This window comes from Choloepus didactylus, chromosome 19 (assembly GCF_015220235.1).
Source record: "Choloepus didactylus isolate mChoDid1 chromosome 19, mChoDid1.pri, whole genome shotgun sequence".
NCBI classification, from domain to species: domain Eukaryota; kingdom Metazoa; phylum Chordata; class Mammalia; order Pilosa; family Megalonychidae; genus Choloepus; species Choloepus didactylus.
This window is the reverse complement of record NC_051325.1, coordinates 50,718,432-50,744,802: the sequence shown is the minus strand read 5'-3', so window position 1 is coordinate 50,744,802 and position 26,371 is coordinate 50,718,432. Positions and strand designations below refer to the sequence as shown.

The 26,371-nt window shown below is 45.2% G+C and overlaps 1 protein-coding gene across 17 annotated transcripts in view; it reads left to right on the top strand.

Moving 5' to 3' along the window:
- Positions 1 to 24,481, top strand: part of ZMYND8 (zinc finger MYND-type containing 8) — a 130,796-nt gene extending 106,315 nt beyond the window's left edge. For 13 of the 17 annotated variants that reach the window (XM_037812382.1, XM_037812385.1, XM_037812374.1 and 10 more), the window contains 6 exons: positions 6,514 to 6,594; positions 8,345 to 8,423; positions 10,278 to 10,517; positions 12,303 to 12,463; positions 13,463 to 13,529; positions 22,800 to 24,479. In XM_037812382.1, coding sequence (XP_037668310.1) covers positions 6,514 to 6,594; positions 8,345 to 8,423; positions 10,278 to 10,517; positions 12,303 to 12,463; positions 13,463 to 13,529; positions 22,800 to 22,939 — 768 coding nt within the window. In that variant the 3' untranslated portion in view covers positions 22,940 to 24,479. Of the gene's footprint in view, positions 1 to 6,513; positions 6,595 to 8,344; positions 8,424 to 10,277; positions 10,518 to 12,302; positions 12,464 to 13,462; positions 13,530 to 22,799 lie in introns of all 17 variants that reach the window. The other 4 variants (XM_037812389.1, XM_037812380.1, XM_037812378.1 and 1 more) reach the window with 1 other exon arrangement.
- Positions 24,482 to 26,371: the final 1,890 nt, after the last annotated feature.

Here is a 26,371-nt window from a genome sequence, read left to right as displayed (position 1 = left end):
CGGATCCACTTCGGAGCTCACCCAGTGGGTGTTGGCAGGATTCTGAGGGTCTCACTCCTCACTGCCTGTTGGCTGGAGGCTGCCCTGGGATGCTTGTCACATGGGCCTTCCTAACACGGCAGCTGGCTTCATCAAAGCCAGACACGGAGGGAGTCCGCCAGGAAGATGGACGTTACAGTCTGACGTACCCTAATTACAGAAGTGACTTCCCATTACCTTTGCCGTATTCCAGTGGTTAGAGGCAAGTTGACAGGCCAGCCTGCGCCCAAGGGGAGGGGATCCCATGAGGCGTGACTGCTAGAGGATTGGGGTCCTAGGGAGCTGTCTGAGAGTCTCCCTGCCTTAGTAGGTGAGGGGGTAACAGTAACAGCTTATGTTTGCATAACATCTACTCTGGGCCAAACACTGGTATAAGCACATTTTGTGTGTTAAACAGTCTTCGTGACAAGTCGATGAGCGTAGGCACTGTTATCCACCCCCATTTTACAGATGAGAATTTTGAGGCACAGAGGGTTTAAGTAACTTGTTGGGAGTCACACAGCCAGTAAGTGGCAGAGCTGGGATTGGAATGGTGGCAGGCAGGCTCTGGAGATTGTGCTCCCAAACTGTGAGTGCTGAGATGGTGGGGAGCCAGATTCTTGGCAGAGGGAACCGCAAGTGCCAAGGCCAGAGGAAGGAGCAAGTTTGGCAGACGGTAACAGAGCAGGGAAATCCTGGCACAGGATGGTTTCACGTGGCTCCTGGCTTTGTGCTGGTTTGTGAATTCAGACCAAGCCTGTCGTCCGCAGAGGTTCAGTGCCCACGAGCTGAATCTTCTTACATGTGGCTTTCTCAAGCAACCCCACTTAATACTAAGTGAATGCATTGGCCCTCAAAAGATGTGTCTACCTGGGACCTGAGAATGTGACTTTATTTAGACAGAGTCTTCAGAGACATAATTAAGGTAAAGGTCTTGAGATGAGATCATCCTGAATTAGGGGGGGGCCCTAAATCCAGTGACCAGTGTCCTTAGCAGAAGAGAGGACACAGGCAGGGGAAGACCACGTGAAGGTGGGGACGGACGTCGGGGCTGTGCTGCCACAAGCCAGGAGACACCTGCAGCCGCCAGAAGCTGACCAGGCAGGGCGGGAGCTCCCCGAGGGCCCCTGGAGGGAGAGCAGCCTGCTGGCATCTCGATTTTGGACTTGGGGCCTCCAGAGCTGTGAGAATAAATGGCTGTTGTTTCAAGCCACCTGGTTTGTGCTGATTTGTTGTGGTGGCTCTGGAAACAAGTACAGTGTGGATAAAGAGGTGACCAGAGCCTCTGTCTTGGGGATGCCTTTGTTTACCTTATCTTTCTGTCTCCGCTTTGAAGAAAGTGCCTGCGTTGTCAGGACCCCTGAGTTGGAGAGAGTGAAGTGTTCAAGCATCAGTCATTTGTTGCCGCCCCCAAGATTTTTGTCTTCCATGTTGGCTGCCTGAACTAGTATTGATGTAATGTTTTTACTTAAATCCAGTCAAGGTACTTAAATATAGTTAAGTTGAATCGTCACCTCAGCAGATACAGTTCTTGCTGAGGCTCATGGCCTAAGGCCCAGTGTCCTTTTGTTACAAAGGGGGATTGGCCTGAAGGTGTGGAAGACACAGTAGCACTAACTAGACTTCCTAATGTGTCTATAGGATTAAGAGAGACCTGAGAAGGGGGGGGGGGTGTCATCTTTTCATTACTGACTTAAGGAGGTGCCTGGTAGAAAGACTTATATTTCTACCTGCATGTCTGTTGTACCACCGTCCACGAATCTGGTCTCAGATGTTCATTTACAGGTGGGAAACCTGAGTGCAATTGGATGGTAGCTTACACTGAGCCACTTGACTCAGCTCCTGCAGCCATTTTTATCCCGTTACCCTCTGCCACCCTTTTTTATTTTTATTTTTATTTTTATTTTTTTTTAATTAAATTCAGTATTATTGAAATACATTCACACACCATACAATCATCCATGATATACAATCCATTGTCCACAGTATGATAACATAGTTATGTGTTCATCACCACAATCTATTTCTGAACGTTTTCCTTACATCAGAAAGAACCAGAACAAGAATAAAAAATAAAAGTGAAAAAAGAACTCCCAAATCATCCCCCATCCCACCCCATTTGTCCTTTAGTTTTTATCCCCATTCCTCCACTCATCCATACACTAGATAAAGGGGGTGTGATCCACAAGGTCTTCACAATCACACTGTCACCCCTTGTAATCTACATTATTATATAATTGTCTTCAGGAGTCCAGACTGCTGGGTTGGAGTTTGGTAGTTTCAGGTATTTATTTCTAGCTATTCCAATACATTAAAGCCTAAGAGGTGTTATCTATATAGTGCATAAGAATGTCCACCAGAGTGACCTCTCGACTCCATTTGGAATCTCTCAGCCACTGAAACTATTTCGTCTCATTTTGCATCCCCCTTTTGGTCAAGAAGATACTCTCAGTCCCACGATGCCGGGTCCACATTCATCCCCGGGAGTCATACTCTGCGTTGCCAGGGAGATTTACATCCCTGGGAGTCGGGTCCCATGTAGTGGGGAGGGCAGCGAGTTCTCCTGTCGAGATGGCTCAGTTAGAGAGAGAGAGGGCCACATCTGAGCAACAAAGAGGTACTCGGGGAGACTCTTAGGCACCATTACATACAACTTTAGACTCTCCTTTGTGGTAATGAGCTTCATAAGGGCAAGTCCCATGCTCGAGGGCTCAGCACATCAAACCGCCAGTCCCAATGTTTGTCTGCCACCCTTTTTATGCTCACAGTAAAATTGAGGAAAGATCTTTTCTTTTGCTTTGTTTTTTCTTGTTTCCAAAGTCTTTTTATTTGGAAAGGTTTTTCAATTTACAAGGCAGTTGGAAAAATAAGACAAACCCCATATAGAGAACATATTTCTGATTCCCTGTAAATCCCAATCCATCAATTCTGTTTACAGAGGAAGGACTTGAAGAGGTTATCAAGGACATTTAAAGAAGCATGATCCTCAGAATTTCTGGGATAATTTCAGTTCTCCCAGTTGCCCTCAAGTTTTATTTCCTGCTCCTGTTTCTTGGAAAATCTCCAGTATATGTGCTTTTTAAAAATGATCTCTGTACGTAAAGGCAATTCTGAAATAAAAAGAATTTTTAAAAAATTAAAAAAAATAAAACCTTTTTATTTTGAAAGGTTTTCAGACTTACGGAGCAGTAGCAAGATAATACAAGCCCCATACAGAGAACATGCTCCCAATTCCCTGTATATCCTGATCCACCAATTTTAACATTTTGCCAACATCTCTGTATCTGTCTTATCTTCTGAATATTTGAGTGCGGGTTGCACATTTCACCTTGAACACATAATACTTTCATGCACATTTCCTACGGACAAGGATACGCACTGTTGTAACCACCTTAAGTGCAGTTATCAAGTTCAAGAAATTTAACATTGATAAGAAGCTCACATTCTATAGTCTAATTTTTTCTTATATTCCAATAATGTCCTTTTGAGCCTTTCTTCTCTAAGATCCCATCCAGTATCATGTATTGCATTTAATTGTCATTATGTTTTTTTTCCTAGTTGTGGAAACATATACAACATAAATCCTTCCCATCCCAACCCCTCCCAAGTGTGCCATTCAGTGGGATCAGTCACTTGAATGATGCTAAAGCACATCCCCTCCATCCATTACTAGAACTATCCCTTTACCTCAAACAGAAACCCCTAAACTCATTTGCATGAACTTCCACTGCCCCTGTCCCCCACTTCTGGTAACCTGTAGTCTATTTTCTGTCCTTATGAGTTTGCATTTCTGTGATACTTTGTGGTTAGTATGAGGCTTAAATTTAACATCCTAAATCTGTATCAATCTCATTTGCTTTGATACCAGTTCAACTTCAATAGCGTACACATTCTATGTTCCTTTGCCCCTCTACTCCCCAGCTCGATGTAGTTCTTGTCGCATATTATATATTTATGCATTATGAAACCAAAACCCTTGCTTTATCATTAGATTTTATGTATTTGCCTTTTCAATCCTGTGTAAGTAGAAAAAAGTAGAGTTATAAACCAAAAATAAAATAGCACTGGTATTTATATTTATCTGTGTCATTATCTTTTACCAGAGATCTTTATTTTTTCATGTGGATTCAGTCAGTTGTCTGGTGTCCTTTTCTTTCAGCCTGCAGAACTCCCTTGAGCAGCATCTCAAGGGCCGGTTTAATGGTGATGGAGTTCCTCAGCTTTCAACTTTTGTTTATCTGGGAATGTCTTAATCCCTCCCTCATTTTTGTAAGACAGTTTTGCCAGACATAGAATTCTTGGTTGGCAATTTTTTTTGCTTTCAGCACTTGAAATATGTCACCCCCTCACTGCCTTCTCACCTGCATGTTTCTGATGAGAAGTTGGCACTTAATCTCGGTGAGGATCCCTTGTATTTGACACATTGTTCCTCTCTTGTGGCCTTCAGTATTCTCTCGATCTTTGGCATTTGACAGTTCAATTAAAACTTGCCATAGTATGGGTCCTGTTTGAGTTTTGTCCTGTTTGTTGAACATCTTGGATGTGTATATTGAGGAAAGATCTTTTTGATAGACACTTTCTTCAGAGTTAAGGAAATGAGCACGGTAACGTTTTTTGGAGCTTTTCCTGAAGTCTCTGAGGTGACCTGGAGTTAAAGACTCAGCTTTGTGTGTTTTGGCAGAAGGAGCCTCTTTATTCACGTTGAGTTCTTTGCTATATTTGGAAGTGAGAGTAAAAGTCAATCGACAAATTCGTGATTTCTGTAAAGTGGAATGTAACCATTGCATTAGTGATGTATTGAATTTCATAGGCTTTCTGAAGTTTTCTTATAAAGTGGAATAGTTCTAATTTTTTATATTGACGTGGTGCAGCAGGATGAGGCCCTCGAAGAGCGATTGACCGCAAAGCTGCATAGAGCACAGCTTGTTTTTGCTGGCACCCTCCCCGTGTGGTGCTACAGCACGCTGGAGGGGGCATGTCACTGGATATTTTACTCATTTTACTGTCATTTTGGGGTGAATTTGGGGTCACTACTTTGGGAGGTGGTGGCTGCAGTTAGGCAATTATATATTCACGTGAATGTTTTCTTTTGTAAAAATAAGAACGACAGGTATTTCTTTATGAATACCTGCTCTGTAAAAGGTACTGAACCAAAGTCTTTGCATGGTTATCCTTGCACACACCCTGTGCAGGAAACACTGTTATATCCTCATTTTCTAAATGGGGAAACGGAAGCTCAGAGAGAGTTCAGATGGTAAGAGGCAATGGAAGGGACAAATCCCAGGTGTCAGAGAAGAGGGCATGCTTTGTCCCGCCTTCTTACCGAATTAGAGACTCAGCAGTGGTCAGCCTGTGCCCTCCCCTTTCTCCTGAGACAGGGAGGGGTCAGCCTCCAAATGGGAGATGGGAGAGAAGTCCATCCAACAGACACATCACACATTTGGTCCGTGAATACCTGGGTGCCTGCTGCATGGACCTGAGCTGATTCCACAAACAATCATGTTGTCAGGGGCCATTTAGTTAAAGAAAAGGATAATGGGAAGGGAACTGCCCCCACCAACGACATTCAGATAACATAGTAGAATATTATTATATGAGAATTTTGATAAAGTAATAATAGAATTTTTGGCAATAGAAATGAAGTACTGGTATATACTGCACCATTGATGAACCTTGAAAAAACATTATGCCAAGTCAAAGAAGCCAGTCAGAAAAGGCCACCTATTCATGATTCCATTTATATGGAATGTCCAGAGCAAGCAAATCTATCGAGACAGAAAGTAGGGTAGTGACTGGCTAGGATTGAGGTATGTGGTGACTGAGAAGTGTCAGATTAGGGGGAGGAGAACTTCTTGTGGGGGCAATGGGAGTGTTCTGAAATTGATTATGGTGATCACTGCACAGTTCTGTGACTATACTAAATTTAAACCACTAAGATTTTCACTTTAAATGGGTAAATTTTGTGGTATCTGAATTATATCTGAATAAAATGGTTTTGTTTTTAAACAGAAAGAATTAAAAAAAAACCCAAAAAACCCTAAAAACACCAGGAAAACAAAACCATCCCTCTTTTGAACCCATTGTGCTTGCTAAACAAAGCAGATCTGGGGGTCAAATCCATCCTCTCAGGTTTGAGCCTGTGGCAGTAGAAACTGGCTGATACACTGCTCCCCGACTCTGGGGCAGGGCATTTGCTGGTGATTCCCACCTTCCTTTGTGCAAGAGTTTAACTTCAGCACCGGGAACACTTTGGTCCAGATGATTCCGTGTGGCGTCTGTCGTGTGCCTTGTAGGATGTTTGGCCGCATCCCCTGTCCCTGGTACCTCCAAACCATGTCAGTCCAGACTGTTCCCAGAAAATGCCAAGTATCCCCTGGGGGGCACAGTTACTCCAGCAGAGAAAACCTTGTTTTATTCAGAGACTTCTGGGTGCCCAACATGTAGAAGAGCCTCAGGGAGTGATCACCTGAACTGTTTTCTTCTTCTGTCTTTCAGATGATGGATGCAATTAAAGGAACGATGACAGAAATATATAACGATCTCTCTAAAAACACTACTGGAAGCACAATAGCCGAGGTCAGCGTTCACGTGTTAATTCCTTATTTTGCTGAGAGCGTTTTGTGGGCTGCTATGTGGCGCTGTGAAGAATCTGCTCTGGAAATCCCTCCAAGGCCCTGGCTCAGCCCCCAAACTTGCTCTCCTCATCGTAGTTGCTGGTGGCGATTCCTTTGGCCCAGTCGGCGGGGGCTCTGGGGACGCAGTGTTCTTTATGTGATAAATTCAGTTCTAACCGAAGAGCCAAAACCCTGGGTGAACCCACTGGTAAAACTCAAAAGTAATTCTTCCTGTTTGTGTAAAAATGGTTCCTTAATCTTGACCCCAAGTTCAGGCTTTTTTTAATATAAGGGATTCTCATTGTTGGAAATTGGTGTCCTGAGTCTCCACAATTATGTGATTGTCAAGGGAAGAAAGAGGTTTAAATATTAAAATGTCCACTAATGACCTGACCCACTTATAAATATTTTACCTCACTGAACTTCCCTCTTGGGCTAATTCACTCCGAAGGCGGAGGCAGCTTGCCTGCTGGTCGTCTGTGTGGACAGTCCTGGGCCGGCCAGGCGGTCAGATGGCAAATGGCAGGACTTCCTGGGGCCATTGAGGGTGGGGTTGGAGACTGGGAATCTTGTGCAAAGCCATTGACCAAGGGGTCCTGGCTGGGTTAGACCCACCAGAGAAGAGAAATTCTTCAGGGAATTGAGCTGATAGACTCCTTGACAGAGAACAGTGTGAATATCAAGGTTTAGGGAAACCGATGAATCCCATTGAATCTTCTTGCCAATATGATCTACTTTATGATTATGCCAGGGACAGCAAACAGGAAGTGCAATATCTTGTTTTCTGAAAAAATCTCTCCACCACCTCCACCGTCTACGGTACTTCATTTCCTTTTTGTTCATTTTAAGAACCGGCATGAGTTTGGAAGTCAGGTTCCTAATGCCTCGCCTGAAACTTTGAGTCCCAGAGGTTTGTCAGAATTTTTTATATTTTAGAGAAGTTAATTCTCTGCCCACCACAGTTAGAGATGGTTTTCTGCAGTGGGATATAGGATTATTCTCATTAGGTGGGATAAATCAGGGGTTCCCAACCCTGGCACTATGGACATTTTGGGGCCAAATCATTCGTTGCTCTGAGGACCCATCTGGTGCATGTTAGGATGTTTAGCAGCATCCCTGGCCTCTACCCACTGGATGCCAGTTGTATCTCCCCAGTTGTCACTTCCAAAAATATCTCCAGACATTGCCAGTATCCCCCACCTGGGTGCAGAAGCGGGATCACCCCTCATGGACAACTCCCAGGATAAACATTATAAATAGGTTCACATCCATTCAGGTTGAGTTTATCTTACCTCCCACCCCAAATGAATTTGGCCTTAAATTTACCCTGCCCGCCAAAATACCCTTTGGTTTCAGGGATGGTAGGCTGGTAATAATCAGGTAAGGGATTACCCTTCCTAAATGTTAATTCACAGATAAAATTAAACCTCTGTTTGTCTTACAATCAAACCTATTATACATTATGAAAACATGGTTCTTGTTTTCATTTTTATGTGGCTTTTCCTGGTGCTGGTACTTCTTGGAGAAGATGAACCTCGTGTATTTATTTGGTTTTCTGAATTTGGATGACACATGGGTGGCTGCCTCTCTTGACCATAGGGCACAGAGACCAGCACAGATCGGCAGCCTGCGTTAGTCACCGCACAGCCAGGGAGGGCCAAGTGTCTGAGCACCAGGCCCCTTTCTCAGAGTCCTGCTCTCCCTCGTTACAGATCCGCAGGCTGAGAATCGAGATCGAGAAGCTTCAGTGGCTACACCAGCAAGAGCTCTCCGAAATGAAACACAACCTGGGTAAGGCTTGGCGGGCGGCTGTGTTCCTGAACGAGGGGCTTGTTCCTGGGCAAGGAGCTGTGTTCTGACTTCAGCAACTTGGAGTCAGGCCCCAGATGTGAATTGAGTCAAAACGGGGCTCGTGGTTTATACAGCTCATGGGGAGAGCCCTGAATTCTGGACAGTGTAACTTGGAGAGACCAGTATAAGAGCAGATGTTGGTGGATATCGAGTCCTCACTTCCTCTCTTTAAGATACCAACATCAACAGCAAAATAATAACAGCAGTAGCAGCAGCTCTTTGCTATTGAGCTCTGAGGGTTTGCAGGAAGTACTGGTATTGATTAATCAATTTAATCTTACAGGAACCTTATGATAAAGGTAATCCCCAGTTTCATGTGAAGAAAACTGAAGCACAGACATGTTAAGGAAGTTGTTCAAGGTCACAGCCAGGCTCAAGCCCGGCCACTCGGGCAGCAGACTTTTCCTCTTAGCCACTGAACGTGTGGCATTTTTCCAAATCCTTGAGGGCCTCCTGTATCTCCTGCACTGTGGAGAAAGTTCTTCGGTCTCTTTGTGGGTCCCAGGTTAGACCGACTGGTTAATGTTTTGGCCTACCATCCTGTAGAGATTTTTTAAAAAGCTTTTCCTCCAGTGGTAGAATCCATTTATTTGAGACCCTCATGCAGTATCGGCGTGAAGTCAGGCTCTGGAGGCTGCCGGAACCCACCTGCTCACCTGGGACGTGTGCTTAAGTCACAGCTTGCAAATTCGGACCCTTAAGGAGCAGACTGGGAGCAGGGCCTAACGCTTATTGCCAGGCAGGAAGGTTGTTTGGGGGGCACTGCTTCTTGTTTTTTCTAGAAAAGCCAGGGAATCTATTTTTATGCAGAGTCTCTCCATTTTAAAATTTTGGCTGCATATTAAAACAAACACACGTGGGGCTAAGGCTTCAATTTAAAGGCGATAGTGAGTAACTAAAAGGTTCCATTTGGCCACAGGTGTTCTTTGTTTTCTTAACAAAGGGTTAATTTTCTTTACTGTTCTTTGTTTTGTTTTGTTCTAGGGAAGGGATTTTAAGGGATTGAGGTGCCATTTATTTTTCTTTTATTTCAGTGTGCACATCTTGGCTAAAGGGTTCATTCATTCAAATGAGTGAATTTGCTCTCAAGTGAATTGGAAATAGACTTACTGTCCCAAGTAAAGTTAGAGAGCCCTCATTGGACTGAGTCATTTGGTGGTGGTTCTGTCGAGAAGACTTGATTCATCACCATACAGGAAAGTGTGTCTGGGTTCTAGTGCAAGCTCTCACCTTACTACCCGTGTGCCTCAGTTTCCTCATCTGGGAAAGGGGGATAGTAGTGCTTACCTCATAGGATTATTAAAGGGATTGAGTGAGTTAATATTTATAAGGTGCTTAGAATGGCACTGGCATGTAGTAGGTGCTGTATAAGTATTTAATTGATAGGAAAAAAAAGGCTTACGTTAATGATAATACTCAAAGTGAAATGCAAAAATTGTTTCTTTAACAAAATTGTTTCCAGCGTTTATGTGAGGAACTCCCACAGTTTGGTTTTGGGGTGGGGATCATGTGCAGTTCCTGTTATTTCCATATATACCATCAGCAGCAGCTCAGTCGGTGATACTAGTGCCCATTTTACAGATGAAGATGCTGAGGTTCTGGGGAAGCTGTCCCATCCCCCCACTCAGGGTTGCATAGCTGGAGCATCTCTGAGCCTAGATTTGCACCCGTGTCTGTCTGATTCCATATCCTGTGCATTCTTTCTGATATGATTTGAATACACCCGCCAACTGTCCCAGGGGTTGTTGGGGAGGCAGGTGTTAGAGCCAGTGTCCTCTTCCCCTCCTCCGTCAGAGCTGACCATGGCGGAGATGCGGCAGAGCCTGGAGCAGGAGCGGGACCGGCTCATTGCCGAGGTGAAGAAGCAGCTGGAGCTGGAGAAGCAGCAGGCAGTAGACGAGACCAAGAAGAAGCAGTGGTGCGCCAACTGCAAGAAGGAAGCCATCTTCTACTGCTGTTGGAACACCAGCTACTGCGACTACCCCTGCCAGCAGGCCCACTGGCCCGAGCACATGAAGTCCTGCACCCAGTCAGGTAGCACCTTGCGGGGCAGCCCTCGGCTCTCCCCTTGACCTCGGGGGCTGCAGAGGGCACTGGCCCTGCAAGGGTGGCTTGCCCAGCTCCTCCTCACTCTAAGTCTTAAATGACAGCATCTCATCGGGCAAGAGAGCAGCGAGCCAACCCTAGCGAAAAGACTAGAGACACAGGCACTTTGAACCTCTGATCCTCTTTGCATTGTTTGCCGAAGTGTGGGCCATGAAATGACATTTCCAGCGATCTTATGTTTCATTTGAGTTGCTTTTAGCCAGAGGTTCTCATCTAGGGACAGTTTTGCCTCCTGGACATTGGCAGTGCCTGCAGACGTGTAATTGTCAGAACCGTGCTGTTGGCTTCCAGTGTAAGGGGCCAGGGATGCTGCTAAGACCCTGCTGTACACGGGACAGCCCCCCAAAGGATTAGCCAGCCCCAAATGTCAATTGCGCTGAGGTGGAGAGCACTACTTTTTCAGTAGTACTGGATCCTCGGCTTTAAATATTATGGATTCCCAATTGCTATGTTAAATGTGAAAGTGGTGGTTTGCAACTAATTGACTCCACTGTAATATTTATTTCCCTTTTTAACAAAGAGCCAGCAGCTTTAGGCCTGGAGCCTCCAGCAGGAAGTGCTAATGAGTTAGAATTTATTAAAATTTCCCTTTTTATTTTTACAGTTAGCTTTTATTTCTGTGTTGAGAAATTTCCATTTTGAATAGCTTATTTAAATAAAAGTTTTTACACAAATACTGCCATAGGTAGCACACGTGTGGATTGGCACGGTTTGTGAAAGTGAGGTTCGAATGACTCAAGTTTGAGAAACACAGCTCTAGACAAACTTTTTCTGTAAAGGGCTGGAGAGAAAATATTTCAGGCTCTGTGGGCCCTGCGCTCTCTGTCAGTGGTCTGGTTTGCAGTTACTAACTCTCCTCTTGTAGTTCGGACTCAGCCCTGGGTGATACGTCAGTGGTGGGCATGGCTGTGCTCCAGTAACACGTTATTTACAAACAGATGTTGGTCCTTTGCCGACCCCTGCCCTAGATGGATCTATTATTGTGTTGTTGTTATTATTTTTTTAAACCAATATTTAAGCATCCATTGCCGTGTTCTTTACCCTTCTTTAGGGAGTCGTCTTTATATAATGTGATTTTAAATTGCTTCCTGCAGTTGTGATAAATTTCCCTTGTGTTTTCCCAGTTCTATTACGTGTGTGATGACCCTTTGGCTGATACTACATGATGGTCAAAATGTCCCTTGGCATTCCTTTCTTTTGTCTTTCTCAAATCCCCCTTAGATGCTCCATTTTTCAGTTTGTTCTGGTTTGCTCCATCCCCAGCTGCTTGGTGTTTCTGACACCATGTTGTTTTTCACATGGATTTTCCCACCCTGCCCTGGAAGGAAGCAAGTCCATGGCTCCAAAAGAGGTCTAAAACGAGAAGCTGTGAAATTGAGGAATTTTACATCAGTGGTCCCAGGCTGGCTTTCACTGATGAGCTTCATTTGTTCTAACATGCTTTGGCCACGGAGGGATTTAATAAAACCCAATTTGCCAACTATTAAAAACTGGCATATTTTCACATCAAGACTAGAATTCCAGCTTCTGGAAAACTCCGGAGATCTGGCTGCTTGGGCCTGCACTCACGCCCTGGGTGGGGCTGAGCAGCAGTACAGAGCCTGGAAGGGTCAGCGTGGATTCTGACCCCTGGGTGCCACAGGGTGCAGAGCGCACCTCTGTGCAGGCCCCAGGACCATCAGGCTTGGCTTACACGTGGCTTGCTTTCCCCAGCTACCGCCCCACAGCAAGAAGCAGATGCCGAGGTGAACGCAGAAACACTAAACAAGTCGTCCCAGGCTAGCTCCTCCAGCACGCAGTCAGCCCCTCCAGAAACGGCCAACGCCTCGAAAGAGAAGGAGACGTCAGCTGAGAAGAGCCGGGACAGTGGCTCAGTGAGTAACTGCTGCCCTTGGCCAGTGACACCAGCCCTCTGTGCCAGGCTGTCTCAGGCCCTTCCCTGCACGTGCCACCCCTGAAAGTCCCATGGTAGAGGAGGGCTGTCTTCAGTCAGGCACAAGTGGGAACCGTAGAACCTTCCTCACCGTCTTCTCACCAGTACACTAGGATTTCCAATGGGCAGCCGTGCCTTGGCAGCTGCCCCCCCAGCACCCTCCCTGGGGACCCTCAGTTTAGAACACTGTTGTCCAACAGAACTATCTGTAATGATGGAAATGGTTTATCTCTGCGCTATCCAAAATAGCAGCCACCAGCCATCAGTGGCTCTTGAGCAATTGGAATGTGGCTGTTGTGACTGAGGCACTGAATTTTGAATTTTCTTTAATTTTAATTAATTCAAATAGCTACATGTAGCTGGTGGCTTCCATATTGGACAGCAAAGGTAAAACAATGTAAAGTTGCACCTCCGAGTTTTTCAGTGTGTGGTATATATAACACTGCTTCCAAAAATTATTTACACGCTGATAACCGTTTACATGTTTCATCATCATGTATTTATTTCAGTGTGTATCAGGAAAAAAAATCACTAGCCTCTTGAAACCCTTGATTTCACTGATGTAATTGCTGAGGGAGAAGTCTATGTGAAATAAAAGTGAATTGATACGATTTTAAAGTCATGTACTTCCTCTTTGGATACAGTGAAAATATAGGGGGTGGTAGGTCCGTGAGTGAAGTTTAGGAAACAGTGACTGTCCCAGAAGCTGTGGCTGCAGAGTTGAGTAAGGGGCCACCCCAGAGCTGGGTTCAGCCCATTCCATCTGGATGAGATGGAACAGAAGGTGTGGGCCTCCTTTGCCGGACCATGCTCACCAGGCACCGAGATGCCCAGCGGCAGCGGTGGGCACGCCATCCCCTCCCCATGTCCCTGGACTCCTGGGGGCTCCCCTGGCCCTGGTGCCTTGAGTCCATCTCTTTCTCTCTGTTTGCATTTCCAGACCCTCGACCTTTCTGGTTCCAGGGAGACACCCTCCTCCATTCTCTTAGGCTCCAACCAAGGATCTGGTATGTTGTCCCCTGGTGGCTGGAGGATGCTTGCACATGTCACATGGACAGACAGGAAAACAAGCTGTTGGGGAGAACTTTAAGGGTTTATGGCAGTGGGTTTCTAACCACTGTGAGCCTCAGGGATCCTCAGTGGTGCCTTGGGTGGGTTGGTGAGGGGGGTGAGGGGTGGCTGGGCAAGTCAGCTTCCAGACACCCCTCCAAACGGATCAGTATTCACCGTTATTGTTTTATCTTGGAGGGTTCCACATAAAATTTCCTTTGGGTAAAGGATTCTGTTGCTGACCTAGGTGGGGCAGAAGATGCCCAGTGGGGCCAGGCAGTCCTCCTGCCTTCAGGAAAGTAACTACCGCAGACAAGACTATAATTCTTGAGGTCCAGACACCTGTGTTTGTATCTGAGGGTGTTTGAGGTTTTAGAAAAACAAATAAAAATTTTAGGTGGATTCTGTTTCTGTAAAAACTTCTGCTCTCTCAGGGAATAACCTGGTAGGGTGTTTTGGGGGATTTCCTTAGATGGAAATCTGGTTTTTCTCTTCTGTGGGGTTTGAGCTCTTTTCCTTTTCTAGCCCAAAGTGTCTTCTTCCTGCACTTCCCTGATCCAGTTTTGGTTCATTCCAGAAGGGTTCAGAGATGGTGCCTTCCCCATCGAGAAAATTTCTGCTTTAATCCAAGATTCTCGCCTGGCATCTCAGCTCCAGGATCTTTCTCTCTGCTGGGTAGTTCTCTTCACCTGAATACTAGAAACTTAATTCCATTTCTACATATTGAGGAAGAAGAGGTCTCCTTTGATAGGGTGGCTGGGGAGGGCTTCTGGAGGGGGTGAGGCCTTGGAGGGATGGCTGGGATTCAGGTGGGCAGGGGTGCCTGGGAGTGGCGGGAGCTGACTTCAGGGAGATACGATTGAACTACGTACTGAGAAAGGAAGTCCCTGTTCACAGCCCAGGATTTCAATCCTCTGAGTTAAATCTCTGAGGAAAAAACTCAGTTTGGTGCTGATGTGTCTTTAACACAGCTGTGGTGTTTTGCAGTTTCTTTTTTTAACAAAAGCACTCTTCAGACTACAGTGGACATGGTGCCCAGCTAGAATTTAAAACAACCATTTGGTTTTCATTTTGTCTATTTCTAGAGCTGCCTTCTATTTATGGCAAGTATTACTGACTCTCTGCCTTTTGGTAGTGATGTAAAGTGTCTTCCTTTGGAATTTAGGCTTAATAATGAGTTTAAAATAAAAACATGAGCTTAGTCCTATGTAGAAAGATTGTGGATGTGTCAAGATATTGCACAGACAGTGTGAGAAACGTGCAGATATCCTTAGGTTGACTCATCTGAAACGTGCAGGTTTCTCACACTGTCTGTGCTGACTCCAAGAAGGGGGTGCTTTGATGTGCAACAGCAAAGTGTTGCAATCAGTGAGAGATTTGGAGACACTGATGCTGCTGTGGTTGCAGACTCTTGGGATAAGGGGGATTGCGTACAGGAAGGCAGATGGAAGATGCGTCATTGTCCATTTCCGAGGTGAATGAGCCATCACCTAGAGCAGGGGCAGCAGACTTTTTCCAGGGAGGGCCAGATGGTGAATATTTTCAGCCCTGCGGGCTGTACGGTCTCTGTTGCAGACACTCAGCTCTGCCGTTGTAGCCTGTGAGAGCCATAGACCAACTGGAAACAAGTGAAGGTGATTTTTTATTTGGGGGGGAAAAAAAGGTTGTTGGGCAGTTTGCTGACTCTGACCTCAACCACACTGTTGTCCTAGGAAGTAGAAGGGAAGATTCAAGGAGAAGAGAGGAGCCGAGAAACTCTGGTCGCTGTGACCTGGTGTGACTCGGGACACGTGCACGGGAGAGAATGATGCTGACGAAATTGAGGAGGAGTCTGGTGGCTGGTGGGAGGGCGGGAGGAGGAAGGAACGAGTGTGAATTCTGTTCTAGGTTCTTGGAAGATGCACTTGCTGGGCTCCTCACAGCTGGTGGAGGTGCGCAGTGTTGGTCGAGTGTTGGTTGAGTGTCCCTGGGGCCAGACACTGCTTGAGGGCTGGGGATTTAGGTGTGAACAAGGCAAGCTCCTGTTTTCACGTAGCTTCAGAAGGGCGTGAAGCACTTACACACCTAATCATGTTTATTCCCAACACCTATGAGGGAAGTTACTTCCATTAGATGGATGAAGAAGTTGAGGCCCAGAGAAGTTGACTTGCATGCCACGTTCCTCAGTGAGTAATTATCGCACCCAGGACTTAAGTCCAGGGCTCTCCAACTCTAGGCCCACACTCGTGATCTCTGCGCCAGGCATCCTTAGGTTGACTCATCTGAAATTGCCATTTTTGTAAGTCAAAAATGGTTGAATAATGGCTCAACTAAGTTGCTGTTCTCTGGAGAAAGGGTACGGATGGTACTTTTGTCCCCTTTCCAAATGCAGCTCTCTCCCTTCTTCACTTCTTCCTCTCTCCTTACCCAGGGTAATTTCTATGGCTCATCATTCCAGGAATACCCTTGCTGATATAACCCAGTCTTCCATACCTTCCTGTTTTCCCAACATGCCCATTAGGCAAAGTCCCACCTTGGAGGAACCCCAGTTACCCATTTTTTACTTAACTGCACCCAAGCAGCAGGGCTCAGCTGGAGAAAGAGGACAAGCTTGTTCTACCAAAAAATAGTGTTGTTGTTGTTTTTTTAAATTGTGGTAAAATATATATAACAGAAATTTCCCATTTTAACCACTTTCAAGCATACAATTCAGTTGCACTAATTATATTCACAGTGTTGTGCTACCCAGCCCCACCATCCGTTACCAAACTTATCCATCACCTCAAGCAGAAACTGCACCCGTTAAGCATTGACCCCTGACAACCTGTGATCTACTTTCTGTCTGTATGAATTCACATATTTGAGTTATTTTATATGTGTGAAATCTTACAATATCTGTCCTTTTGCCACAAATTTTGATCACTAACCTCAAGAACAAATGTTCTTGATTGCCTGGTCATCTGACCACTTTTCTCTCATTAGCCTTCGTTTCACCCCTCCACAGTGGTGATTTCCAAAGTTCTCTGCTCGGGTTCAAACATCCACCTCTCCCTACCTTCCATGTAAACACAGGATTTCACCTTTTCCTCCCTGGAGGAGCACTCACCAGGCTCTCCCTTACCTTCCACCAATCATTCACAGCTTCCTGTATCTGCACCAACCTGTTGTCTTTTTTTTTTTTTTTAATCTTCGTTTTTTTGAGATATATTCACATACCACGCAGTCATACAAAACAAATCGTACATTCGATTGTTCACAGTACCATTACATAGTTGTACATTCATCACCAAAATCAATTCCTGACACCTTCATTACCACACACACAAAAATAACAAGAATAATAATTAAAGTGAAAAAGAGCAATTAAAGTAAAAAAGAACACTGGGTACCTTTGTCTGTTTGTTTGTTTGTTTCCTTCCCCTATTTTTCTACTCATCCATCCATAGACTAGACAAAGGGGAGTGTGGTCCTTATGGCTTTCCCAATCCCATTGTCACCCCTCATAAGCTACATTTTTATACAGTTGTCTTCAAGATTCATGGGTTCTGGGTTGTAGTGTGATAGTTTCAGGTATCCACCACCAGCTACCCCAATTCTTTTTTTTTTTTTTTTTTTTTTTTTTTAATAATCATTTTATTGAGATATATTCACATACCACGCAGTCATACAAAACAAATTGTACTTTCGATTGTTTACAGTACCATTACATAGTTGTACATTCATCACCTAAATCAATCCCTGACACCTTCATTAGCACACACACAAAAATAACAAGAATAATAATTAGAGTGAAAAAGAGCAACTGAAGTAAAAAAGAACACTGGGTACCTTTGTCTGTTTGTTTGCTTCCCTTACTTTTCTACACATCCATCCATAAACTAGACAAAGTGGAGTTTGGTCCTTATGGCATTCCCAATCCCACTGTCACCCCTCATAAGCTACATTTTATACAACTGTCTTCGAGATTCATGGGTTCTGGGTTGTAGTTTGATAGTTTCAGGTATCCACCACCAGCTACCCCAATTCTTTAGAACGTAAAAAGGGTTGTCTAAATTGTGTGTAAGAGTGCCCACCAGAGTGACCTCTCGGCTCCTTTTGGAATCTCTCTGCCACTGAAGCTTATTTCATTTCCTTTCACATCCCCCTTTTGGTCAAGAAGATGTTCTCCATCCCACGACGCCGGGTCTACATTCCTCCCCGGGAGTCATATTCCATGTTGCCAGGGAGATTCACTCCCCTGAGTGTCTGATCCCACGTAGAGGGGAGGGCAGTGATTTCACCTTTCAAGTTGGCTTAGGTAGAGAGAGAGGGCCACATCTGAGCAACAAAGAGGCATTCGGGAGGAGGCTCTTAGGCACAATTATAGGGAGGCCTAGCCTCTCCTTTGCAGCAACAGTCTTCCCAAGGGTAAATCCTGTGGTAGAGGGCTCAACCCATCAAACCACCCATCCCCTATGTATGTCTGTGGTCATGTTAGCAACCATGGAGGTGGGGTAGGCGAATACCCCTGCATTCTCCACAGGCTCCTCAAGGGGGCTCTACATATTTTTTTCCTTGTTTTTTTTAAACTTTTTTTTTTTTTTAATCAATTGTATGAAAAATAAAAAAATAAAAAAAATAATTAAAAAAAAATACAATAGAAGAACATTTCAAAGAGACCATAACAAGGGAGTAAGAAAAAGACAATTAACCTAAGATAGCTACTTTACTTCCAACATGTTCCTATACTCTACCCCAAGAAAGTTACCTAATATAGCAACATTTCTGTGAACTTGTTCCTACTATACCCATCAGAAATTAACAGACCATAGTCATTCCTGGGCATTCCCAGAACGTTAAATTTACCCATGATAGCTTATCTGTTCTTCTTCGATTCTTAATTGCTCTCTATTGCTAGTTTCCCTACATTCTACATTATAAACCGTTTGTTTTACATTTTTCAAAGTTCATATTAGTGGTAGCATATAATATTTGTCTTTTTGTGCCTGGCTTATTTCACTCAGCATTATGTCTTCAAGGTTCATCCATGTTGTCATATGTTTCACGAGATCGTTCCTTCTTACTGCCGTGTAGTATTCCATTGTGTGTATATACCACATTTTATTTATCCACTCATCTGTTGAGGGACATTTGGGTTGTTTCCATTCCTATCTTCCGGGTATATACCGAGAAGTGCAATCGCTGGATCGAAGGGTAACTCTATATCTAGTTTTCTAAGGAACTGCCAGACTGACTTCCAGAGTGGCTGAACCATTATACAGTCCCACCAACAATGAATTAGAGTTCCAATTTCTCCACATCCCCTCCAGCATTTGTAGTTTCCTGTTTGTTTAATGGCAGCCATTCTAATTGGTGTGAGATGGTATCTCATTGTGGTCTTAATTTGCATCTCTCTAATAGCTAGTGAAGCTGAACATTTTTTCGTGTGTTTCTTGGCCATTTGTATTTCCTCTTCAGAGAACTGTCTTTTCATATCTTTTGCCTATTTTATAATTGGGTTGTATGTACTATTGTCATTGAGTTGTAGGTTTTCTTTATATATGCAAGATATCAGTCTTTTGTCAGATACATGTTTTCCAAAAATTTTTTCCCATTGAGTTGGCTGCCTCTTTACCTTTTTGACAAATTCCTTTGAGGTACAGAAACTTCTAAGCTTGAGGAGTTCCCATTAATCTATTTTTTCTTTTGTTGCTTGTGCTTTGGGTGTAAAGTCTAGGAAGTGGCCGCCTAATACAAGGTCTTGAAAATGTTTTCCGACATTATCTTCTTGGAGTTTTATGGTAGTTTCTTTTATATTGAGATCTTTGGTCCATTTTGAGTTAATTTTTGTGTAGGGTGTGAGGTAGGGGTCCTCTTTCATTCTTTTGGATATGGATATCCAACTCTCCCAGCCCCATTTGTTGAAAAGACCATTATGACCCAGTTCATGACTCTGGGGATCTTATCAAAGATCAGTCAGCCATAGATCTGGTAACCTGTTTTCTGTCACCTCTGCTCCTGCTTTCCCATCATCAAGGTTGAGAATGGGTACATTCTAACTGCAATTCATCTCTTTTTTGTCTGTCGGCTGAGTCTACAAAGTTGCAATATGGTGACCTTTGTTTATATCATGATGACCATACTGTGGGTTGCAGCGTCGAGTAGTGTACTGTAGTCAACGTTAACATTCTTGTACATCTTACTTTTCCCTGGAGTTTCTGTTCTTTTACTATATCTTTGATTATTTTCCTGCCAGACGTCATCATATCAGATAATTTATAGAGACTCGTTTCATGTCACTGTTTTTTAAGACTAGTCAAGTGAAGCAGTGGGAGTGGAGAATGAACAAAGGAATCTGTAACTGACTATAATCAATTAGTTGTAACTTTCACCGCACTCGGACTAGCCATGTCACTGTTTTTTGACTCTCTAACTTTGAATAGGACTTGCTAATGTCTTACCATCGCAGACAAGACTTGAGCTCACTTGACTCGCCATCTCATGCAGCTTCTCTGCCTTCTCCCTATGCTGCCGTCACCCTTAGCAATAAGTTAGTTAGGATTGGCCCTAAAGTCTCTGGATTACTTGAGTGGCGCCTTCAGCCTTAGCGTGGCTCTAGCTTCTCTTCTTTTTCTCTGACTGCATCAGGCTTTTGGCAGAGCTAATGGTTCTGAGAATTTTGCTTTCAAGATTCTGAGCATTTGTGGCTTGCAAAGGCTGAGTTGTTTTTATGTCATTGTATACGGAGGTGTTTGAAATTTTGCATACCCCAGAAAAACATGTCTTAAAGTTAATTCGTTCCTGTGAGTGGACCCATTGTAAACAGGACCTGTTGATGACAGTGCTTCAGTTAAGGTGTGACCCACCTCAATCTGAATGGATTCCAATCCTCTTAACTTAACTGGAGTCTTTTATAAACGTAATGAATACAGAGAGAGAGGGACAGAAAGCCATGGAAGCAAGAAGCTGAAGGCAACGAAACCCAAAAGAGAAGGGAGATTCCAGCAGATGCCACCATATGCCTTGCCACGTACCAGAGGAGCTGGTGACCACTGGCAGCTGGTCTTTGGAAGGAAAGCATTGCTTTGGTGATGCCTTGATTTGGACATTTTCTTGGCCTGAAGACTATAAGCTAATAAATTCTCATTGTTTAAGCTAAAAACATTGCATGGTATCTGCTTTAAGCAGCCTAGGAAACTAAAATGTACACCTTACTTTCTACTTGCAGTGCTTTGCCGTGGTCCGTGAGCCCGTTCATGGTTTGATGTGTATTTTTAAAAAATCACTAGTGCCTGTGAATGCATTAGGTTGGAGAACATCGACACAAATGCAGCAGCCAACCAATTCTAGTAACAGTAGCCTATCGACGAAAGAAAAACAGTGAGCCCTTAAGGTTGTGCAGAATTTAAGTGCTCAGACACCTTTGCAGCATCTTGAGTTAGCACCTGGTATGACAAGCAACCCACCTGTGCCCCAGCCACCACTGATCCCCGCTGAACCCCAACTATCCAGCTCAGATCTGTACGTTTGATCCTGCCCCACGGAAGCTGCCAGGAACTATTCCTGGCATGCAGGAGGCTCTTCTTTTGTTAGCGTGTGTTTGTTTGAGGATGTGTCTTCTACTGTTCTTTGAGAGATGGGTCTGGCTTTGCCTTGTAGTGTTTCTTCTTCACCGTTGCAAACTGCTAGGAAATAAGAGAGTGTATGGTGTCGCTTCACAAGGGTAGAAGGGGGGGTCATCCTCGCTGTTTCATGAAGGGTCCTTGGTGAACCCTGGTTCTGCCCGCAGTGACTGGCCCTGTCACCCCATGCTCTGCCTCCTGTCCCTGGGAGGAGTTAGGGGCTGCAGATGGCTCAGCGGGCTGGCCTGACTGAGATGGGGACGTGCTGAGCTCAGCTGTGCTCCTGTTTCTTCTGGTACCCCTAGGTGGGGGGTAGTTGATGTGGTTTGACTACCTAGTTGTGGGTTTTCTTGTGGGTGGTGACGACCAGCTGTGCTACTCCCCAAAGACCTTCAAGAAGAACTGAAGGTATAGGCTTCCCAAGAGCGGGGGGATCCGATTCAGGATTGGTAAGAAGGCACATTCTCAGCCTTGTCCCGAGCTCTGCCTACCAGAATACTGTTCCCTTTGGATAATACAAGAGACGAGAAAGAGTTCTCTCCTGAGTGAGTGAATACATTACTTTGGATGTTTTTATTGTTCTCTTTGCTCCTTATCTCCCAGAAACAGAACTTGCCACTAAACGCACATGTGTCTTTTTTACCGGGTGATGAGAAAATCAGTCCCCTCCAGGCTTTTCATGTGTTCCCTTCCTCAATCTCCCCAATTCTGTCTCCAAGCTTGATCCACAGCTTCTTTCACATTATCAGCCCACCTCAAGAAATTGAAAAAATAAAATGTCCCAACCCGTCTGAACTTGGTGAACCATCTGAGGTATGATAGGATTTTAGTGCTTTGCTCACAGGTCCCTCTCCAAGGCAGCCTTCCCCTGAGTCTGCGGCGGCTCTTTACACTTGCCCATTCTGGCTCTTCCTTCAACTTCCTTATTCCTTATCAGCCACTGTTCAGCTCGTTGTGATACGGTGTGTAGTTGGTGCCGTCTTAGGTCTTACCCTGGTTCTGCATCGTTCAGGGACACTTAAGTTTGCCTTAGTAGGAGTCAATGGACCTTCTTTCCCAGGAGGACGACCCCACCCCAGTCTACAGTCCTTCTCCTTTATGACCTTCTCTCTTGGGCTGATGAGGGTGGTTTGGTCTTAAATCCATTTTTTCCAAGTTGCCTAATATAAATTGACAAAAGAAACTCCATTGAATCAGATAAGTGAATCGAATGCCACATGTTGGTGCCTTTCTCCAGTGGTGGAGGTTGAACCCAGAAGTGCGTGGGGAGACACAACTTGATGTCATTCAGTCATGTAATACGGATGCACGGCTCAAAGTCCAGACGAGACACGCCTTGCTCCTCTGCAGTTCAGTCCCTTCCTCACTAACCCTTGTTTGCTGTGAGCATGCCATCCCGCTGTTCTCCCAACCAGCTATGGTTAAATCCTGAAGAAGTTAAATTGTTCCTACCTCTGTACTCTGCAAAACCACAAGTGTAGGGAGGAAAACGGTGGCAGTTAGTATTGAACCATCAGTGTTGTGCGAAGTGGGGAGCGGCAGGTGGCTTCCAGGAAAGGAGGCGTAGACGGAGTCTGAGGGTTAGTTGTGCTTAGGTGGAGTGTGCAGGAATCCTAACCCTCCCTTTCTGTTGGGTTTCCTCCCCAGACCACTCCCGGAGCAGTAAATCCGGTTGCTGGAGCAGCAGTGACGAAAAGCGGGGCTCGGCACGTTCCGAGCACAACGCCAGTACCAGTGCCAAGAGTCTCATCCCCAAAGAGTCTCGGCTGGACACCTTCTGGGACTAGGGACAAATCAACACACACCACCCAGCCCATGGCGGGGGTGGAGGGGACAGACACCACAGCAGAGCCGGAAAAGGAGAGCCCCGGAAGACAGAGAACAACCACCTTCAGACTCGAGAATTCCAGATCTTCAGACTATGCCTTGGCTCCTGGTGCAGAGAGCAGCCGACACTACACAACGTCCAGCATTAGCTTTGACCAAGGACTGTTCTACCACAGGAAACCTATGCTTTAGGTGTAAATAATGTACAATTTCTGGATGTCATTGAACCTAGAGTACCTTCCTCTTTTTATATTTGTATTAACTTTAACTTATTTAAAAAAGAAAGAAAGAAAAACAATTTAAAAAAAAAAGAAAACCAACAACAAAGAGAATGTTTTGATGTTAGAGAAGGGATGGCCAGTCACTCCGTCTGTCACCAGGTAGTAGAACTCTGGGCCAGGGGTGGCCGTCCCACCCAGGGAGTGGGCCTTGACACCCCGGGGAACGCAAGACATTTCCATTTGCATTTCTGTCCACAGCGCATGGGGATCAGGAGTTTCTGCACAGACTGTGCTATCGTGGGCACATCACAGCAAGCCATCGGCCCCTTTCAGATGCCACACTGTTAACATTATAAAATGCAAGCTCTCTGGACCAGAAGGACCATGGAGAAGTTAGTTTATGTGATTTCAGTGATGACTCTACTCCTAAAAGGGAAAATGATATCCTTGTTTACAGAAGACAAACAGAAATGGGCCCTACTCAGCTCAATTGCAGAAGAGAAGGAAATAGCAAAGTGTTAGGGTCCTATGCTCTGAAACGAAGAGGGGTCCGTCCTTTGCTTTGTGGTTCTTTCAAACACATTTGCACACGCTTTGCAAGAGATACCGTGCCTCTCCGAAGCAAGGACTCAAAGACAAGGTGTGCACAGAGGACATCTGAGTTGGGGATGAAGCATGTATGCATTATTTATATGATGGAATTTACGTTTTTATGTAAGCATGAAACAAAGGCAGTATGAGAGAAAGCAAGACCACGCCATGCTGTCCTGATACACTACGTATGCTGTAGTACCATTCTGTATGTTGTGTAAAACAAAAAGCATTGAACAAAGCAAAAGGTGATGTATGTATATGAGAAAATTAATTGTATGATAGCATTCCAGTACATTTTGTTGTACATTTTAGTCTCGTTTACTTTCTCTTCATTGTCGATAAGAGGATGCGAATTGTACAGTTTCCAGCTAGTTACCCATATTAGAGAAGAAATAAAAAGAGAATATTAGAAGAAAACAGGAAAGAGAACATTTGTGAATTGCAGTTGTCAAAAAAAAAAAAATAGCCTAGCTGGCCTTATTTGTGAAGCATAATTGCTTTTAGCATATGGAAGTATTTTTTTCACATTTTCTTTGTATAAAATTTGTATTAAACTTAAATATCTTTTTTGATGATGGTGTTTCTTTGTGACTGAGGCAGTAGACTCACACGGTATGCTCTTTTGGGTTTCCTCCCCGTTTTTTCAGATTCTTCACCTTTTTTTAATTAAACTGTTTTGGAACAATGGCCTGGTCTTCCTGGAATTTGCAGTTTTCCATTTGGTTGGGATGGCTGTATATGGGTACGCCATCAAACTCAGGAGAGACGGGGTGCAAAGTGGGCAAGAACTACCTGCACAGGTGCGGCCTGTTACACAGTGTCCCGTGGGGGCTTGCCTGGAAATTCCAGCCCCTTGGAATTTGTTGAGAGGGGCATGAGTTGTGTTTCCATGACCACGAGGGAGGCCTGTGCTGACAGGCCTGAGTGTGCAGCCCGCGGCCCCGCGCTGCCCTAGCACGCCCTGTCTGCGGCTCGGCCTGGCTGGAGGAGAATGAAGTGACTTTCACAGGGTGAGGTTTAATTTGGTTTCTTAGGCTGCAAGAATCCTAGAGGAGATCTACCCCACCACACCCTCCTGCCAGGAACCGAGACTCAGTGGTGACTGCAAGGGAGTTTAGAAGATGGTGTGGGTTGAAGTGTGTTCCCAAGAGATGATGATGTCCTTAACTCGGGTACCTGTGAATGTGACCTTATTTGGAAATAGGGTCTTTGCAGATGTAACCAAGTTAAATGATGTAGGTCATGCTGGAGTAGGGGGGGCCCCTAAATCCAGTGACTTGTGCCCTCATAATGAGATGGGTGATTTGGAGAGTAAAGACCTGGACACAGAAGGAAGACAGCCCCCAGGAAACTAATGCAAAACGGGAATGAATTCTTGTATGCAATCAGCAAATAAAATACTCATTAACTACCTGCTGTGATGTGTCAGGCACTGTTTAGACCCCAAGGACACCATTGAACTTGAGATTCTGGTCGCTGCCCTCACCAGAGGGGTTGCATTTTACTGGGAGCCAGTCACTCAACATGCATTTAAAGGGGAACTTCTTAGTAGGTGCCCAGCATGATTTCAGCCTCCGTGTTATAGTGGTGAGCAAGGGGGCCCCCACTTTTGCCCTCGTAAGCTGACATTCTTCATGGTAGACCATATGTAAGTTTTAAAAATTACAAGAACAAGGTAATTTACGCAGTTGTAAGTGCTGTGAAGGCAGGGGTCAGCAAAAACAAGCAGTGGACTGGGCCTGTGAGCTGTGGTTTGTTCACTTGCATGCTATGGAGGGAATAAAGTGGGATGGGTTAGAGCATCACCGAAAGGTGCAGGTGCTACTCCCGCTGGGACCGTTCAGAAGGCCTCTTGGGAACACACGTTTGAGCTGAGACCTGAAGGAGAAGGAGCTGCCTGTGGGAAGCTACAGTGAGTGGGTAAGTGTCCCAGACCAGGGACCTGCAAGTGCAGAGGTCCTGGGGTATGTGTGACCTTGACAACGCTTAACCAACAGTGAGGAGACCCGTGTGGCTTGGTCAGAGGGCACTGAGTGTGCAGGCCAGCGGCCTGTGGTGTTTGCACGGTGGACTCTCATTTCCCCTTGATCCTTGGAAGTCAGCCAAGCCACAGTGGGCGGTCACCCCCCTCCGGGAGGAAGCTAGTTGATGCTGTCTCCCCCTGGCTCCTGCAGAAACAGGGCCAAAGAAGTGAGTCGCTAGAGCCACAGAGCTAGTCAAAGATGCTAAGCACAGTCCTATTTACGTGCTTTTTCCATTATGGGCAGTGTTTGTAAATTTTTAAGTCCCAAACACTCGAGCTTCCTTTTATTGATCCTCTATATCCTGAGGACCGGTGAGAGAGTGGACATAGGCTCATTTCACGGGGCGGGGCAAGAGGCCGGGGCTTTGAGAGGGAAGCAGAGTCCCCTGCTGTCATCTTTCAGCTCTAGCAAGCCAAGCCCTTTCTTGTCCCTGAGCCATTGGCCTGGCTGCTCGCTCGGCCTGGCACACCCTCCCGTGGCAGGCTTCTTACTCTCCAGATCTCAGATCATCCTTCAGATGGCACCTCGGAAGTAAGCCCCCCACCCGGTCCCC